At 46.5% G+C, this 19,620-nt stretch overlaps 1 protein-coding gene across 6 annotated transcripts in view; it reads left to right on the plus strand.

Moving 5' to 3' along the window:
* LOC119953953 (otoancorin-like) overlaps window positions 1-19,620 on the plus strand; it is a 113,928-nt gene that overhangs the window by 62,449 nt on the left and 31,859 nt on the right. For all 6 annotated transcript variants that reach the window (XM_038778671.1, XM_038778669.1, XM_038778673.1 and 3 more), the window contains exon 15: window positions 11,355-11,493. In XM_038778671.1, coding sequence (XP_038634599.1) covers window positions 11,355-11,493 — 139 coding nt within the window. The remainder of the gene's footprint in view (window positions 1-11,354; window positions 11,494-19,620) is intronic.

The following is a 19,620-nucleotide window of genomic DNA, read 5'->3' on the forward strand; positions in this document are numbered from 1 at the left end:
CAGTCACATTAGACAGACACATTCACATGTATATACATCTAAAAAAAACTAAGGGGGGGAGATGTCATGAAATGCAAACATGCAACCAATCAACACTCAGAATAGGACACAACCAATGGGCAGTCAGAATACTATAAAAGGGATGAGGCATTCACACCCTGCCTCTTTCCACAGACAGACATCTTGAGAGTTGGACAGGGTTGGTCAGCAGCATCACACCCCAGCACGTGGCTCAGAGCAAGCTGGTACAGTTAGACTGAGTTACAACAGTTAGATTAGCAGAGAGTCAAACTCATTTGAGAACTGTGTTAATAGTTCAATAAACACGTTGAACTCATTCCAGAGTCTGGAACATCCTTTAGTTAAGACTGCATCAAGTAGCAGCCTGTGTTATCCGAAGCAGCATAACACAACATCTACTACCTACTGGTTTAGCTCAGTTGGCTGGACAGCTGGTTTGTGATGCAGAGTGAGGCCGCCAGGGCGGGTTCAATTCCTGTCTTGGCTGAGATCATTCATGAAGACATTACCCCTCGCCTGAGGTGTGGAGACCCTCAGGTTGAATCACCACTAGTCAGCTTTTGCCTCCAAAGTGAAAAAAACCGAATGATTATCTGGGACTATGGTGACAATACTTTACTTTTATTTACACCCAAATCAATGAAATTCCATCCAGTTCACTGCCTCCATTGAATGATGAGCAGACTGTTGAATGACATGCGAGTGCATTCTTTTATTAACCGATTCCTGTTTCTTTTGTTGTTATTGTCAGTTGAAGCTTATTACTGGAGGGGGGGGGGGGGGGGGGGGGAGAAGTTGATGACATGCAGTATTCAGGGGCGCAAGTACAATTTTGAGGTTAAAATTGTTGAGACATCTTTATCGCTGTTGAACAAAGTTTGGAATGATGGAGCAGTTTCCATTCAACAATAATTGAACAATGCACTATCCCATGCTTCGGTGATATCGTGTATTAGGCCAACGTACTCTAATTCTCAAGGCGAACGATTCATTTCTGAGGTCCTATGGCAAACTTCCTCTGAGATGAGACACAAAAGCTGTCAGAAGCAGCGGCTGTATAACGTGCAGCCATCTCATGCAGAAGACATTTCTAATTTTTGGCAGGAGTGTTTGGATGTTTTCAAGTATTAAATACCGGTTAGCCAGAACAAATTAGTCTCCATTTCCAATGACGAAGGAGCAGTGCTCTGAAATCTAGTGATTTGAAACAAACCTATTGGACTTTAACCTGGTGTTGCAAGACTTCTTACAAACCAATAACAGTTTGGCTGCAATTGTCCTGTAATAATCGCTGCATAGTGTTGCAGGCTGCAGGATGTCTACATTTGGGCAGCACAGTAGCATTGTGGATAGCACAATCGCTTCACAGCTCCAGGGTCCCAGGTTCGATTCCGGCTTGGGTCACTGTCTGTGCAGAGTCTGCACATCCTCCCCGTGTGTGCGTGGGTTTCCTCCGGGTGCTCCGGTTTCCTCCCACAGTCCAAAGATGTGCAGGTTAGGTGGATCGGCCATGATAAATTGCCCTTAGTGTCCAAAATTGCCCTTAGTGTTGGGTGGGGTTACTGGGTTATGGGGATAGGGTGGAGGTGTTAACCTTGGGTAGCGTGCTCTTTCCAGGAGCCGGTGCAGACTTCTGCACTGTAAATTCTATGTAAATTACGTGAGGTTGTGCAACGAGAAACTGTTGCAGTGGGATAGACCCATCGAGCTGAATTCTCTGCCGTCGGCATTGTCTATTTTACCAGAAGACGGAGGGTTTCCTGATGCCGTGGGGCTGCCTCACAATGGGAAATCCCATTGACCAGCCGGCGAAACAGAGAATCCCGATGGCGTGTTGCACCAGATCGGGATGGAAAAACCTGCCCATCACCTTTCACCTCCAAAACCTGCTCACGCTGATGAAATCAATTTTCCTTTCACCTACTGGCTAAAAAATGTTAAATAAAATTGGGATGTGTCGACTGCAAGTGTAAGTCCAAAATACAAAGTCGGTTACAGCTTTAACTTTGTTGACACTCATGCATAAAGAAGGACCACAGAATTAGCATATGCTGTGGTATGTATGAACATAGGAACAGGAGTGGGCCATTCAGCCCCTGGAGCCTCTCCTGTCATACAATGAGATCATGGATTGTATTGGATTTGTTTATTATCACGTGTACCGATGTACAGTGAAAAGTATTGTTCTGCGTACAGTTCAGACAGATCATTCAACACGTGAAACTAAAATACATAGGGCAGACGTAAAATACACAATGTAAATACATAGACACAGGCATCGGGTGAGGCATACAGTGTAGTACTACTCAGTAGAGAGGATGTGTGAAGAGATCAGATCAGTACATGAGAGGGTCATTTAGGAGTCTGGTAACAGTGGGGAAGAAGCTGTTTTTGAGTCTGTTCTCAGACTTTTATATCGCCTGCCTGATGGAGGAAGTTGGAAGAGTGAGTAAGGCGGGTGGGAGGGGTCTTTGATTATGCTGCCCGCTTTCCCAGGACAGCAGGACAGAGTCAATGGATGGGAGGCAACTCCAAATACCTGCCTTTGGCCCATATCCCTTAATATCTTTGCTTAACAATAATCTGTCGATCTATCTCAGATTTAAATTAACAACTGTTTTAGCTTCAACTGCTGTTTGTGGGAGAGAGTTCCAATCACTTTGGGCGGGATGCCTCGTCTCACCGCCCCTGTGTTATGGTGCGGCTGACTCCCGACGGCAGCGGGATTTTCCGACTCGGCAGCGGGCCAACGGGTTTCCCATTGTGGGCAACCCCACGGTGTTAGGAAATCAGTGGCCATGAGTGTGCTGCCAGAAAAGTGGATGATCCTGTTGAAGGTGAACTGGCCTCTTATCTTCATTCACCCTGGGTTGGATTCTCCATAGCCCGGCGCCGAAATCGGGATCAGCGATCAGGCGGAGAATGGCTCCCGATGCCAGAATCAGGGCAAGCGCAGGTTAGACGTCGATCCACGCCCTCCAAAATGGCATCATTGGGACGCGCGCTGCGCGCAGTTGCAACGTCGTTGCCGCATCATCGGTCGGCCCACCCACAATGTTCCGCCCCTGATGGGCCGTGTTTCCGATGGCGCGGGCCACGTGAGGTCTCAGTGGTCGGGAACCCGGCGAGCTGACTGTGGATAGTGTCCAGCGCCGCCACACTTGTGCGGGATCCATGCCGCTAGCTGGGGGGCTTCTGTTAGGGCTGGGGGAGTGGTGGGGGGTGGACAATGGGTGGGCTATGGGGTCGGGGTTGGTGGGTTAGGGTTCCAGCTTGGCCTGCGCCATGTTTTCTGGTGCAACCGGTGCAGGCCATCAGTCCTACGTATGTGCAGCCTAGGACCCGGCAATTCTCCGGCCATTTTCCGCCTGATCTGCAGGCGTTTCACACAGCGACGGTGCTAGCCCCTCACTGGTACCGGAATCAGTGAGGAGTTCGCGTTGATTTTCCCATCGGATTATCCATTCGTGCCGGCACCTAGCCTCAAGAACGGACAATCCAGCCCCCTGTATCCCCAGTTAAGATGTTGAACACTTTGATCAGGTTACCCCTTAACCTTCTAAATTCCTGTGCAAACGTGTCTAATTTGAGTAATTTCTCCTCGTAACTCAAACCCTGTAGTCCAGGTATCATGGGCGCAATTCTCCTCCCCCCCCCCCCCCATGCTGGGTTGGAGAATCCCGGAAGCCGCACGCGAGTCCCGGAAGCCGCACGCGATTCTCCCACCCCCCCCAACCGGCGCGCCGAGACTTATGGCTGGCCGCTCGGAGAATCGCCGCTCGCTGTTTGTAACAGGCGATCGCCGATTCTCCGGCCCGGATGGGCCAAGTGGCCTGCCCAATACGACATATTCAAGCCGGAGCCGACCACACCTGGTCACTGCCAGCGTGAACTGCGCGCGAACGCTGTGGGGGCGGCCTGTGGGAGGAGGAGGGGGTATCGAGCACCGGGGGGGGGGGGGGGGGGGGGGAGCGCTCAAAAGGGGTCTGGCCCCCGATCGGTGCTCACTGTTCGGCGGGCCGGCCTCTCTGAGAGATACACTCCTTTCCTCCGCCGCTCCGCAAGATCACTCCGACATATCTTGCGGGGCGCCCGCGGGAAGGACGGCAACCGCGCATGCGCGGGTTGGCGTCGGCCAACCTGCGCATGTGCGGGTGAAGTCATTTACGCGGCGCTGACCGCGTAAATGACGCGGCGCCGCTCCTAGCCCCCCAGGGGTGGGAGAATAGGGGGCGAGGAGCAGCCTCCGCGCCGGAGTGAAACACTCCGGTTTTCACACCGGCGTCGTCACTTAGTCTCCCGTTGGGGGAATCCCGCCCCATTTTTCTGAACCTACGTTGCATTGGGGATTCCACCACATTGTTGGGACAATACAGACATGACTTAATTGTGCACACATGATTCATGCTCATGTGACATTGGTAGTGATTGCAGAAAATGAAATAAACACATAACTGTTAAAATAAACAATGAGCTAGAAATTGGGCTGGTGTCACCTGTTATACCTATTTGTCCCTGAGGTAGTGGGCAAGAACAATGGGCACCTTTTCAAAAGATATTGCATCATTGGCCTCATTGGGTAAAGACAAACAAGAACCTTCTTTACCCATGACTGGAGCAGGCATGAGGCCCTTTTTATATATAAATAAAAGGCCTAACTCCTACTTGAGGTCTTGACTACTGTAGTGATATGCATCAATGTATATGCACAAGGGGTTAATGTAAATACACTACAACTAAGTAACCACTAGAGGGAGCACCAGAGATGAAATGCCATGCAGACCAATGGGTCATTAGAACAGGACACAACCAATGGGTAATCAGGACACCCAGAGGTGGCATTACCACAAGGGGAAATGACCAACATAAAAAGGACAAGGCACACAGGCTCGGCCTCTTCCACCGGCAGAAACCAAGAGAGCAGGACAGGGTTGATTATCAGCAACATCACACCCTAGCGCATGGTCAAGAGCAAGCTTGTAAAGTTAGCAGAATAGACTGAGTTACTAGAGGCAGATTAGTCGAGTTTCGAACTCATTTAAGAGCATTGCTAATCGTTCAATAAATACGTTAAACTTATCTCCGAGTCTGGAGCATCTTTCAGCAGAGTCTACATCAAGTGGCAGCTTATGTTACTCGAGGTAACATAACACAACAACTACAAGGTTGGTTTGCCTTGAAGCTGCCAACAGAATGTGGGCTGGAGAATTAGCTCTGGAAAGGGTGTTGTCCTCCTCACCCCACATGAAGCCCTTCCAGCCCCAATCAGAGTTGCTCATAATAATAATGATCTTTATTGTTGTCATAAGTCGACTTAATTAACACTGCAATGAAGTTACTGTGAAAAGCTTATGGTCGCCACACTACAGCGCCTGCTCGGGTACACAGAGGTAGAATTCAGAATGTCCAATTCACCTAACAAGCACATCTTTCGGGACTTGTGGGAGGAAACTGGAGCACCTGGAGGAAACCCACACAGGCATGGGGAGAACATGCAGACTCCGCACAGTTACCTAAACCCAGAATCGGACCCAGGTCCATGGAGCTCTGAAGCAATAGTGCGAACTACTGTGCTACCGTGCCGCCCTAAGATCTCCAACCTTGAGGTGATTTAACCCCCCAATCTCTCAGAAGTGGGCACTTACCAAAGCTCATAATGTCTAATTTACAGTTCAGGAGCCCCTTTATTATGACTAAATTAATATCTAAATTATGTCTAAAAAGATAGAGGAATGGCATTTTGTAACTAATACCTCCATTAAGGAGTGTTTCCTCCCATTCCTACTATTATTCAATATACGCTGTATCCAGGCTGTTTTTTTTCTGAACACCATCCGAGTAAGTTTATAAGAGTCACATCTACCAGAGGCTGAATTTCAGACACTTTTCATCAGCACTGAATCTGATGGATAACACTTTTCAGATTTATTTCCAGTACTGGCAGCTGGAGTGCCTTCATCCTGCTCTCTGTCAATCCTCTCTGGCAGGCCGCAATGTGTGACAATACTTCTGCTGTCATTACTTTAAATTTTACACACTTAATTGGAATTTCTTATTTTCGAGTCTCATCATTAGTCTGGATGGAATTCTCCTGTAATCATGTTGATATATATCGGTTTTCTTCCCATTTATTCATGCAAATATACAAGATTGAATAATTATGGTTTAATAGGTAGCTTCAATAACTGTATCAAATATGTCTTCTCAAATTAATTGCTGTTCACTAATCATTTATTCAGAATCTAGGGCAGAATCCTCGCACTTTGAGGCTAAATGCGGTGATGGGTGGTTCTGGCAGTACCTATCCTGCTGACCAGAATAGCGGGATCCTGCGCAGGATTCAGTGCTTGGAACCTCATTCAATATGCGCAACCCAGACAGGAAAAACAGTATCAACCAGGAAATAGGAATGCTGGTTCAAACTGGTCTTGTGTACTTAAAAATGGAGCACCAGTAAAAACTGGGAATTGAGTACTGGTTTATAACCGTCTTTTTCTATTGGGAAGCGGGTTCACCTGGCGAGCCGATTTGTCCACCAGCTGTCAGCTGAAGAGGACCCGCTGAAGGTCCATTGCCCTATTTAAGGGCATGGTTTAAATGCCTCATCGTACTCGACCTGGAGACGGGACGATACCCTTGAACATCGCGAGACGTCTCTCGTAAGATTCGCAATGCTCGAAAGGTCTCACGATATTCAACCCAAATCTCGTAAGACGCGATGATCTGGACCTCACACTCACTGGGCGAGATCCAGCTGTACATTTTTAAATGAGCCTAAATATGTCTTTGCCATGTTTTCTCGGGGTCCGGGGACAAACAGTCGTGCCTGGGAGACCTCACCAGGCCACTGCTTAGTACTGGTCCACACAAAGGTAGATACACTGCAATGGAACCTGGGGGGGGGGGGGGGGGGGGAATCTTCAGTGGCGTGACCAGGAGGCGCCCAGGTCATTGGAGACCTGTGGGTGGTTGGGTTGGGCAGGGTGGGAATAACCCTTGCACTTCCGCTGGCACCTGGGCACCTTGACACTGCCAGCTTGACACCTTGGCTGTGCCACCCAGGCATGTTGGAAGTGCCACCCTGATGACAATGGTAGGCTGGCAGCAGTACTGCCAGGGTGACAGGTTGGCAGTGCCAAGGTGCCCAGGTGCCAGCTTGCCCATGTCAGGGATTGTACCCAGGGGTGCCTTGTCTTTAAAAGATGGGGACTCAAGGACCCCATATCAGGTAAGTTTGATGCATTGAGGAGTCCGAGAGGGGTCGAATGATCAAGGCGGAATTTTAAAATGGTGCTCCGATCCATGACTTGTCTTCCTTAAATGGTGAGCTTAGTGCAAGGAATGTAAATGCGGCCTCGGTGTGGTGAAATAGCGGTGTGTTTCTCGGTGCTGCAGGTGTGCAAAATGGGACTCAACTTCTACCCCATTAAATCGCGCCTTTTATACCAGTCCAGCTCACTCATATCACTCTCTCCAGCCCACCTGGAGAGAGTAATATGAGTGAGCTGGACTGGTGTAACAGACCAAGCAGGATGTCAGCAACCAAGAGGGAAATGGCTAGCAGCCTCAAGAAGAAGTCTGTTCCTTGATTTAATCACCCTTCCCCCCAAGGCGATCACCTCCAGGTGCCTATGTTCCTAGTGGACATCCACCACTTCATTTGGAGTATTTGTGCATGCCCTTGCTTGTGAGCTTTTCATGCAGCCTTGTTGTGGTCCAGATTCTCTCCCCAAGGGCTTCTCTCTGTTTTCCATTGTTCGTCATCCTCATTCACCTCCATGCACCTCTGCCATCATGAACCTTCGCTCCCCCCTTCCTGCTTGTGTAGCCTTCCTTCCACATTGCTCCCTCCCTCCCCCCCCCCAACTCCCCCTGTCTTCGTCAAGCCACACACCCCTCACCCTCTGGCTTTACCTGACACCCCAGTGGTTGCATGAGTCCTACAGCACAGTCCTGTCCAGGTCGACACTGGGGTGTGGCACCAGGGGGAAATGAGGCTCTGGTACTACCCCACCCCAGGCACAGCACTGAGTGTCCATGGGTCTAGCAGCATGTTTCTGTCTATGAAGATCAGCTCGGCATGGAGATGGAGGCAGGATCCGGTCTGCCCCAGCAGAGTGGTGAACAGTGCATCAGGAGCAGTACAGTAAAATGGCAGAAAGTTGTTGCACTCGCAGCAAATTCTCTGGCAAATTGAGGACCGCCTTCTGCGCATCATTCTTTAAATATTGGGTTTATCGCTGACATAATTTCCAACAGATGTGACGCAAGATGCGAAGCCCTGATGGGACGCCGGTGGGCAGTTGTTTTAATGAGTATTCATGGGATGCAAAAGAATGCAAATAACATTGGCGCCACCAGCCAGCAGAAAGAGCGACACGCATGAACTGGCCATTGGGAGAATTGCAACTTAATTTTATGCCAGAATGTTCCCGGCTTTTTGGTTCAGCCAGATTCACCACGCCTGCCCATCACCAAAGCCGCTGAGGGCTGGTTGGGAGAATTCTGCCGCAAATGTTAAGAAGAGCAACATCTACTGGCAATTTTAAACACGGTGAGTTGGGCAGCTCTTTGCCCAGAATTCTCCAGCCCATTCACTGGCTGCGGGGAGACAAACAACCTCACCCCACACCCTAAAGGGATCAGCAACTACTTCCAGGTTAGTTGCTAAATGATTTATACAGGCTCTTGTTGATATTTTAGAAGCATTCAGTGGCTATTTTGTACTATTTAAAGTCGGCACTATCCCCAGAGAGTGGTGTGATGCATGTTCTGCTGTTAAGGTTTCTGCTTCCACCACGTACAGTCATAGGTGCTGCAGTTTCCATTTACCTGGGCCTGTGACACAACAGGGCAAATGAGGTGGCACCAACAATTCAGCTGTGCTAGACTGATGTCATCATGGATCCACTCTTTGGAGTTTCTCGCCACCACATGCTGCAATGACTTTCTTCAAAAATGTATGCTTGATACCCAATTTCAGGGTATAAGAGAAAATAAACTTTAAACAGTTTTCAGTAAAATTTAACTTTTCAAACTATCTGTGTACCTAATTCAAACTGATTTATATGTATTTATATAAATATATTGTTATGATCCCTTCTGTGACCAATTACCTTTAAAGAGAGTCAATCTAGTGAAGGCTCACTAGGTTAATCCCAGATATGGAGGGACTTTCTCATGAGGAGAGATTCAGTAGATTGGGACTGTATTCTTTGAAGTTTCGAAGAATGAGATGGCCTTGTTAAGACCTATAGGATTCTCAGGGGGCTTGACAGGGTAGATGCTGAGAGGTCATGTCCCCTTGTGGGAGAGTCTAGGGCCAGAGGACATAATCCACAGTAAGCAGTTGTCCATTTAAGACAGAGATGAGGAGGATTTCTTCTCAGAGGGCATGCGCAGGGGGGCTCTTCTCCACGACGGCCATGGCGGAGCCCTACACTACAGAGGCCGGCGCGGAAGGAAGAACTTCCCCCAAGGTACAGGCCCGCCCGCAGATCAGAGGGCATCGTTCGTGGGCCAGGCCACTATGGGGGGCCCCGGGGGCCAGCACCCCCGCACCCCCCCCCCCCTACCCCCTGAGGACTCCACTAGACGACCTACCAGCCAGGTCCTGCCATGTGGGACTATGTCTATTTCACACTGGCGGGACTGGCCAGGAATTGATGGCCGCTTGGCCCATCGGGGCCCAGAGAATGGCCACGGGGGGCGCTGCCAATGGCCTCCGACCGGTGTGGCGTAAACCCCGCCCACGCCCGAAAACCGGCGTCGGAGAACATGGCAGCCGGCGTCGGAACGGCGGGGCGGGATTCACACCGTCCCCCAGGGATTCTCCGACCCGGCGGGGTGTCGGAGAATCCCGCCCTCTATCTCTCCATCTGAGTCTGGTAATCTGCGTTCAGCAAGACCGAGCTACCCCCTCAATGTGTGAAAACTGATACTTCCATGGGGTTTAACCTGGGCCTTTGCCCCCTCGCAACCAAATCACCTGGAACTGATTCTGATTTCACCAACCCCAGTCTAGGTCATTCTGCTTATTCCTAAATTAAATGAGACAGTTAAAAAAAATGGCTTATAAAGACTGCGTTTGTAACAATATACTAGGCACATTGCTAACTTCTAAGTCTGAGTTCCACCAGTAAGCTATCTTCTCAACTATACTCAACTATACACTGAGCTGTTGGCTGCAGGCTTTAGTGAGAATGACGGTGTTTCTTCATCACTTCCTTCTGGATTTTCCTCTTTTCGCCTTCCACCATAGTCTCCCGATTTGAGTTCCTGAAGTTCTGAAAACGAGACAGGCACAAATGCTGAGTTGTGATGGGGGAGGGGGACCGAATGAAAGGGGTACATGCTCACGCCATCTGAGACTTGGAAGCCAAAATATATTTGGATGAGGGGTAAGTTGAGATGAAAGAAGAAGGAACGGGTGCGTGCCTGTGGGTCGTCTTAGATGGCCACAACCTCAGTCAGGGTGGATTTCTAATTTAACCTGAGAATTTAGAGAGCTGAAATAAGTTTTATTGATATGTCTTTTCAGTTAGTTCCTGTTGAAATAAACAAACTAATTATCTTCCTCTGGTAAAATATCTCAAGAGGACTATAATTTTAATTATAGAATCAGAGAATCTGGTGTTATATCACAGTATATATTGTTTTTAAGTTGTACACTCTTTAAAGTTCCACAAATGATTTTTCCCTTTGGATTCTCCAATCTTGAAAGGAAATGTTTTTTGAGACATAAACAACGTTCTGCAACTGAGACATCAGTGCAAATGGAGACTGGAGAATGGGCAACATGCCCTTAATTGTATGTTTAATGCAAAAATATTTCAAGGTCTTTGAATGCATATTTCATGCCTCATGATTTAAACTTGTGACCCTATTCAGTGGTATCTGACTACTGTTTATTTGTATTATTCCTGTCGTCCCACAACATGGCACCTCTATCTCTCCCTCCGTCCAAGAACTTGCTATTCCCTCTGCCTCTGGTTTCTTGTCCAGGATCCCCTTCCCTTTGCTCCACCATGTGCAACTGTGCCTTCAGACACCCAAGCTGGCTGACTTGGAATTCCACCACTAAAACCTTCCTCAGTCACCACCACCACCCACTGATGTCTGCGGAATTTTGCATAGCTCGCCCACCCCATCACCGGGGAACCCGCCACGGAGGATCTCCAATGGCATCAGCGGGAAGGGCTGGAAAATGCTGGCCAATATCTATCCCTTTGGCTTGGTTTCTATTATTTGCGTCACACATCTTTTTTCTTCTATAAAGTCTCACACAAATGCTAGTTATTGTTGTTGTCACATGTATAACTTGTATGTTTCAGGGATATTGAGGAATTGAAGCTCATTCCACAAAATTTGTGCTCCAACATGGTTGAGCTAATAAGCCAGGCCAATTTAACAATGCTACCTCGAAGCTCACCCAGACATAGACAACTTCTCGATTATGCCATCGATTGCCTGGTAAGTTTTCAGAAATTATGAGATTCAAGAATTAGTGTGTTGCAAGTGTCCTGTGGCAAACAAGATTGATAGAATTTTACGTCAAGTAATTAATGTCATGCTCTCCCAGCAACCAAATTGATGACTCATCCTTGTTTTGTGTATTAATCCTAGACTCAGTTTCTCTTTTAGTCTCTGGGTAAAGTAACAACTTTTTGATATGGGGGCACTTATTCCCTTCTGTTTCGTGTATCTTTGGCCCCTGCGTTTGGATTAGGGTTAAAGCATCAAATGATTTTGCTCACAAACTGAAACCTCAATTCTTTGAACTGAATTTATTGCGTCTTTGACTCCAACATCATCATCTCGTCCCACAACCCACTCCCATCGTCTTAGATTTTGTGTGTACTTTTAAATACTTGGTCAAATTTGTGTAATAAGGTCAATGGGCCACCTATGAAGCTATTGTGTTGATGCTTTGACATGTGCAGAGGAGATTTACCAGGATGTAAATAGGTATGAAGGGAAGATCTTATGAGGGAAGACTGAGGGACTTAAGGCTGTTTTCGTTAGTGAGAAGAAGGTTAAGAGGTGACTTAATTGAGGCATACAATATGGTCAGAAGATTAGATAGGGTGGACAGTGAGAGCCTTTTTCCTTGGATGGTGATGGCTAGCACGAGGGGACATAGCTTTAAATTGAGGGGAGATAGATATAGGACAGATGTCAGAGTTAGGTTCTTTACTTAGAGAGTAGTAAGGGTGTGGAATGCCCTGCCTGCAACAGTAGTGCACTCGCCAACATTAAGGGCATTTAAATGGTCATTGGATAAACATATGGATGATAAGGCAATAGTGTAGATGGGCTTTAGATTGGTTTCACAGGTCGGTGCATCATTGAAGGCCGAAGGGCCTGTACTTTGCTGTAATGTTCTATGTTCTGTTACTTTTTCAAGAATATATAGACCCTCATATCTCTCAGCCAGAGCATTCATCCTTATCTGGCATCCTTTCATTCCCCACTCCGGTGGGTCCCAAACTCAATGGGCGGGATTCTCCAATAATGGAGCCATGTCCCCATGCCAGCGTCAAAACGCAGGTGTTTCACTCTGGACTTTCCTTAAGAAAATCCAGAGTGATTCTCCAATTTGCAGGAGCTAGCAAGGCCCCGGAGTGCTTCTCGAAGCTCTGGCTGCGGATACAGGGCCCTGCCATTCTGGTCGGGAGTCCACGCATGCGCACAGCGACGGCCTGTGGCACCTGCCCCGTGCGGCATGGTGGACTCAGCCCGCAGAGTGGCACTGGGAATGTAGGTTCCCCCACCCCCCAAAGATTGCGTGCGCCCGCAGATCGGTGCTGCCCAATCGCTTGCCTGGCTGTCTGTGAGCCCCCCCCACCGGTGAAGGATCCTCCCGCCTCCCACCAGGGTGGCCGTGGACTGAGTCCACAGCAGCCGCCGGCTGTTCCCGACAGGCAAAACGTTGTTAGAACCACGCCATCGGAAACTCGGCTAGTTGTCCTCGCAGAATCGCCGCAGGGGCCTCTGGCAATGGCCTACTTCCCGCACCGTGTAGATTGCACGCTTGCGATTTGCGCCGATTCTCCAGGGACTGGAGAATCACAGGAGCGGTGTCACGCTGGATTTCGGCGTCAACGCCCACTCTCCGCCCCCGCGCTATGACGATTTTGGCACGGAGGTTCGGAGAATACCGCTCAATGTCTCCCATCTTTCAACCTCTCTCCTTGCAGCAATTCTCCACATAATCTTTTTCACTTAACTCTCCAACTCCAAAGGATAAGGTATGGCCAATAACAAATTAAAGAATGTAAAATTCACAGGCTTATGATTGTTTTTATTCAATACGTGCAAAAGAAAAGAGAAAAGTAATGAATGGAGTGAACCGTCGCGGAAATGTAGATTCTAAAATTATTGCCTTCTTATGATTAAGAAAATGGCACACAGCAGAATAAAGCATATCAGGGACCGCTGACAAAGTCTGTAGAACAATCACTGCTCCACCTCTTCCTTCTTGGTTTTACGGTAGTTCCGTTTAGTAAACTCTTGCCTCAGAGCTGATAACAAATATGCTATTCAGCACGAATCCCTCCGCCCCAGCTGATCGTAAAGAAAAACAATGTCACAGCTGTCAGATAGTGGAACAAGATGAGAAGTATGTTTGCAAAGGACAAAATCGTACTCTGAAGATATTCTTTGGTCTATGGTTAACCTTGCGAGAGCACCAGAGGCCTGAGAAATTACTTGATTTCACAGAGTGGCACAAGACGGATTAGTTGTTGCAATAGCTGGAATGCCGTACTGCATGAGCTCTCTTTTGCATTCTGTTGCCTTCATTTCCATGTTGTAAAATTTCCACAAATCAAATTAATTTTTTCGGTACCAAAGTTCTCCTCTCAGCTGCTCCCACTCTCCGTGTTGCTGCTCTTATCCGGGCACTGAAGAAAATACAGGTCCCCACCTTAGCCATCCAACAGTGTCTTTCCCTTCACATGGGCCCCAATCATCTGACCTCCTGTCTTCCTATTCCCCCCTCAATGCACACTGTCTCCCTCACCAACTGTTCCCGGTACATCAGTCGGCCTTGGCTCTCTGCTCAATTGTCTGTCAGACAGCCTCACCTCCCCACTCTCCCTCCCCAACCTTTTCCAATATGTTGCAACTAATACAGGAATTATTTCTCGCAGTAGTTTCGGAATTACAATGTATTGTTCTTAATGACTCTCGGGCAATCCAGGAAGGTTAAACTACGAGCGCATTGATCTCAGATTTGGCTGGATACCCTCCTTTATATTGTGAATCTGTTACTATTCAAGGTCAGGACCTGTTGGCGAAGAATGAATGAGGTACAGGAAAAGGCCAACCAGTATCACTGTAAATGTTGCAATATGTCTTTAAGGGATGGTAGCATAGACTTACGAGAAAGGAAGTGTGTCATGCGGTCTGGCTTCAGTATTCTTTTGAGCAGAGCACACACACACACAGCTCTATTGCTAACGTCATCAAGCGGTCTCCCTATATCAGGGTGGGCAAACTACAGCCCGCGGGCCGCATGCGGCCCGCCAAAGGTCTTTATGCGGCCCACCAAGATCAAGTCATATAAAAAAAAAAAAAATTTTTTAAACAAAATATTTTTTTTTTTTTTAATTTTTAATATTTTTTTAATAAGGTTAATGGGGGGGCTGTTGGGTTACTGGTATAGGCTGGCTACGTTGACTTGAGTAGGGTGATCATTGCTCGGCACAACATCGAGGGCCGAAGGGCCTGTTCTGTGCTGTACTGTTCTATGTTCTATGTTCTATATGAGGGGCCGAGAATCATAACCGGGTGAAGCGCCATTTTTGAAAAGTAGAGAAAAAGAGGGCTAAAGGCAGGATGCCACCGGGGGAAGCGCTGAGGTATATGCCGCATGCTGATTGGTTACAACCGGGACTATTAATTAATATGCTATGCGCCCTTTAAAATTGTGAATTTCTGAATGTGGCCCTTGCACCGAAAAGTTTGCCCACCCCTGCCCTATATGTAAATGTTCTTATCGGCCTCATCTAAATAAATGAACTTACAACATGTTTACCCAATCCCTCATGAGTGATTGATGCCTAGACACCATTTTAACAGATGACGGGAATTATACTTCAGTGTGACTCAAGGCAGCAGGATAGAAGCTGGGGAAAAAATTAGGCAGTGCAAACTATTTAACTGAGTTTGTAAACTGTTGCAGTTTTGTTGGTAGCGTCAATCTGAATATTTTCCGTATTGATGGATTCCACTCTGCTTTTTCAGTGAAGGCAGTGGCTTACTGTTTGGCCCCAGCCCAAGCAAATAACAAAAGCAGGGCAAAAAATAATTCAGAACTGAAATGAAACCATGCATTGAACCATCATTGGCTGAACTTAGTTGGTGAGTTGAACTGAACGGGTCATGGCTGCGGCTGGTAAGCTAAGACAGTGAAAAAACCTTGGGGAGTGAGGAGTGAGTGCGGACTGAGTGGGAGAGTGAGGGCTGAGTGGGGAGGAGGGGTGTGTTTAGTTAGTGGACTATAATGTGGGACTTGGCAAAGAGGAGCGAGGAGGATGGACCACAGCACAAGCCAGGAGTTTTGTGCGTTCAGTGACCAGTACCATCACCTCTCTCCCTTCTCAATAAGCAGATGCCTGGGCTCAGTGTCAGATGCTGCTGTCATTGCAGAGGTTTGAGGTAGCACTTGTGGAGCAGTTTGATTGCCTGATCCCACGTTAATCTGAGTGCCTTTCCGTTTTTGAATAAAAGTCTCTTTTTAAACCCGACAGGTTCCTTCTCATTGACCCTAGGGGACTGACAAGCCCCAGGTTAAGAAACCTATCATGGTAGTGCGCTAGCTTTTGATTTTATACATTTCCTTGAGACAGCTCTGATATGTGAAGTGGTTGAAATGTTGCAGTCATGGTACTTCAGCATGAATACCAACCAGAAAACTTTTTTATTAGCTGAAGTACTTTAATGCTGTTACCAGTATTTGATTTCAGGAATGTCACTGCATGTTAGAACTATAATTTTGTTCATTGTTTGAAGTGTAGCCCAAAGCTTCATTTCTGAAATGCCAATGACAGATGCATAGTTTGGTAAATAACATCTGCCAACTGAATGCGTAAGTAAGTGTCCATCTGGAGATGCTTCAGTTTGCAATTCTAGATTCACTGACTTCTGGATTGTACAATTTATCCTCTAACGTAAACATTCTATTAAAAAGTCTGTCAGGTTTTGCAATTCGTTATCTTTCACTCTGACAACTGTAAGGTGGCAACCAATCAGTGTTCCAAATGATTAAGGACCATGTAGCTCATGACAGACGATGACGGAGACATTTGTCTTCATCTCCTGGGTGTTAGATTTTTCCTGGACAGAATGAAGAAAGGAAAATCCACCCAGGAGGAATTGGTGTTTTCTAACTTGGCCCTGAGCCTGACCAACTTTCCTTCTCTCGGTTATAGGGGAGTAAAAATCCAGCTGGCATTATTAGTGGTCTGTGGAATTTTCATTTCCTTGGTCTACCCTGACAATGCTGAAAGCATGGTAATAACACCAATAATCCCACAGCCCTGGTTTACATGTGGATCATCCAGTTGCTGTTCCTCATGGCTCTCTGAACAATTTGTCCAAATCATAACATTTTGACTTGGCAAGATGCTGCATGGACACGAAGGAATATGAATTACGAAGTATTTGTGTCTACCTCGAAGCCATATTCATGTTCAGTCTTGAGCATCAATCTTAGGAGTGGTTCAATCTAATTGTCTAAAGCAGATTCATGGTAAAGAAAGTTATACGCCTTGAGTTTAGACTGCATGCCAAACAAACACAAAATGGGTCAATTTAAGATTTGATGCCGGCCTCTTACCATCTGATTTAAGTACAAAAACAAATGACATTAACGAAGGAGAAAATCTTGGGGTGGGATGGCTTACAGCTATGCGGACATGAAAAAATTGTAGTCGAGTGGAGATGTTTGTGATCTTGGCGGATTCTCCGGTCCCCCCGTCACGTGTTTCTCGATGGAGCACAGTTTGTTGGAACAGGATTTTCTACTCCTGCTGTTTGTCAATGGGATTACCCATTCAAACCACCCCACACCTTTGGGAAACCCTTGCGTGGGGGTGTGCTGTTGGCAGGAGCCGAGGGTCCAAACTGCCGGAGAGTTCCGACTTTTCCTCTTGTAGAGATAATCTTCTCTCTTACCAAGTTACTCAGTATGGACAAGGTGCATAGTGACTTCCTGGATTAAGTTCATTGTTTTACTCAGATATCGGCAGAATCCTAAATACTAATTTGGGGATGATTTGATCTGATGATTAATCCTTGGGTCTTAAATTGTTTTGCAACAAACCCCAGGGCATTGTAAATCTTAACATGAAACATTAATACAGAGAGCTTCTCTGGGGGCATTGTGGGTAAACACGGTGTTTGGATTTTGGTTGAGTAATGGGCTGGAGGTCACAAGTTTAACGTTGGGCCTGCAATATGTTGGCTGACATCCAGGATGGTGATTGGGAATTTCAATCATCTTGGGATCCGTGGATCGAGAAAACAAGTTCAGCCAAGGGTCCTGTTGCTGATAAATAGGACTGAAGTCCTACTAAAAAGGGCATGTGGGGACCTCAGGTGATAGCAAGATCAAGCTTGGCATTTCCTGTCAGACTCAGAGCCAATGGCTTGAGGAGGAGAGGTTGTCGACCAAGAGCCACATGATTACATGTCTATGAAAGAGGATCGTGGGTGTTATTCCCGGGAACACGGCAGAGAACAAGTTTCTTTATTTGTTCATGGGATGTGGGCATCGCTGGCTGGGCCACCATTTCTTGCCCTTGAACTGAGTGGTTTGCTTGGCCATTTCCGAGGGCTATTAAAAGTCAACCATGTTGCTATGGAGTCACATGTGGGCCAGGCCAGATAAGGATGACAGATTTATTCCCCTACAGGGCTTTAGTGAACCAGGTAGAATTTTATGACATGGACCTTTAATTCCAGATTTTTATTGAATTTCACTATCTGCCACAGTGGGATTTGACACTGTGTCTCTTGGATTACTCGTCCAACAACAAGACCACTTCGCCTTTCCTCAGCAGGTATTTGAGTAATTGCTAAACAAGTGAATAAACTACTCTTCATTTTCAGTCCTTGTTGAGTTTGATTCGAGAACCCAGCACACTTTGACGGGAAAAAAAGATAAAAAATAAAAGGAGTGTCAGTTATGATTTTTACTTTGAGATTGTTCTACCATTTCCAGTCGAAATATCTGGACAATCACTTCTATGTTAAAAGCACTTACACCCTAGGCTTATAAAACAGCATGAGGTAGATTATAAATACTCACACAATTCAGTCGAGCATTACCCACACTCTGACATTAGAACAAACAAATTCCCCATCCTCTTTCCCTTTAAACCTATAAATGCATGTACAGAGCAAAAATGGAAAAGAGCATGTAAAACAGGTGATGTGGGGTTCTCACTGGCTCTCCAGCTGACGCGAGACCCCCAGCAACTGTGTTAATTCTGTCTCATTGCGAACTAAGAACAATAAAATTAAAATCCGCTTTCACCATCTGACCTCCCATGTAAGTGAGAGCTACCTGAGAAGGTAGGCATTTATCAAGTAAACCAAACGGGAAGCTCCTGTGCCACAGTATTAAACCAGTAAATATCGCTTTCCGTGTCAAGTTTAGAATAGATTCAACAAGTCCAATAATTAATACAGCTGCGCTTGCAGTATTTTGTTAATTATTTTCTCTCTAAATTAGCAAAGGTCTTGAGCATCATGGACATTATCAGTCATCTGTTTTGCTCTCCAAGTATCAGCATGGTTTATTAATGGATTTTGCAATGTGGCGTGCAGAACACACATTGATAATTTACTGCAATTATACATCATTTTAAATTTAAATCAGATTCAGAGCAACGAAACCATCAACAATGCCCACAGAGTTAATTAAGGTGCAAGAACAAAGGTGATATAATATTCATTATAAAATCACAAGTACATCACACCAGCCAGCCTCATAAGTGAAATAAATGTGCGCCTGCTTCAACTTCCATCCAAAAATTGATTTTCAAATTATTTTGATTTTAATACGAAGGGTAACTGCCGCAAACTTCAACATTTGTGCTGGGCTAATCCTAATCTGTTAATTAAAAGATCAGCAGCAGTCTGGTTGGTCGTGCGTCAAAGAGGCCCCAAACACACCATGCTGAATTAGCATAATTAGTTGACTTGTTTTTGCAGCGAATAAATTATCCTCAGCCGCGTGAAATTCTATATCCTGTTACAGCTAATAATCTTGTGCTTCTAGGGTTTTGCTGATAAGTTATTTGCTGGTAGATCGGTGTAAGATATAAATAGCTGGGATTTTAAAAATGTATTTTGGCGTTCTGCAGACTTTGGTTTGCCAAAGATTCAAATGCAAATACATTCAAGTGCATTGTCCTCCAGATCAATAAGGACTGGTAAATATATACAGTATGTGAAAGCAGACTAGTGATGGGGCAAAATCAGAGGGCAGCAGCTCGAATGAATAATAACCTAATAATAATCACTTATCATCACAAGCAGGCTTCAATGAAGTTATTGTGAAAAGCCCCTCGTTGCCACATTCCGGCG

Source organism: Scyliorhinus canicula, chromosome 19 (assembly GCF_902713615.1).
Source record: "Scyliorhinus canicula chromosome 19, sScyCan1.1, whole genome shotgun sequence".
In the NCBI taxonomy this organism is placed as follows: domain Eukaryota; kingdom Metazoa; phylum Chordata; class Chondrichthyes; order Carcharhiniformes; family Scyliorhinidae; genus Scyliorhinus; species Scyliorhinus canicula.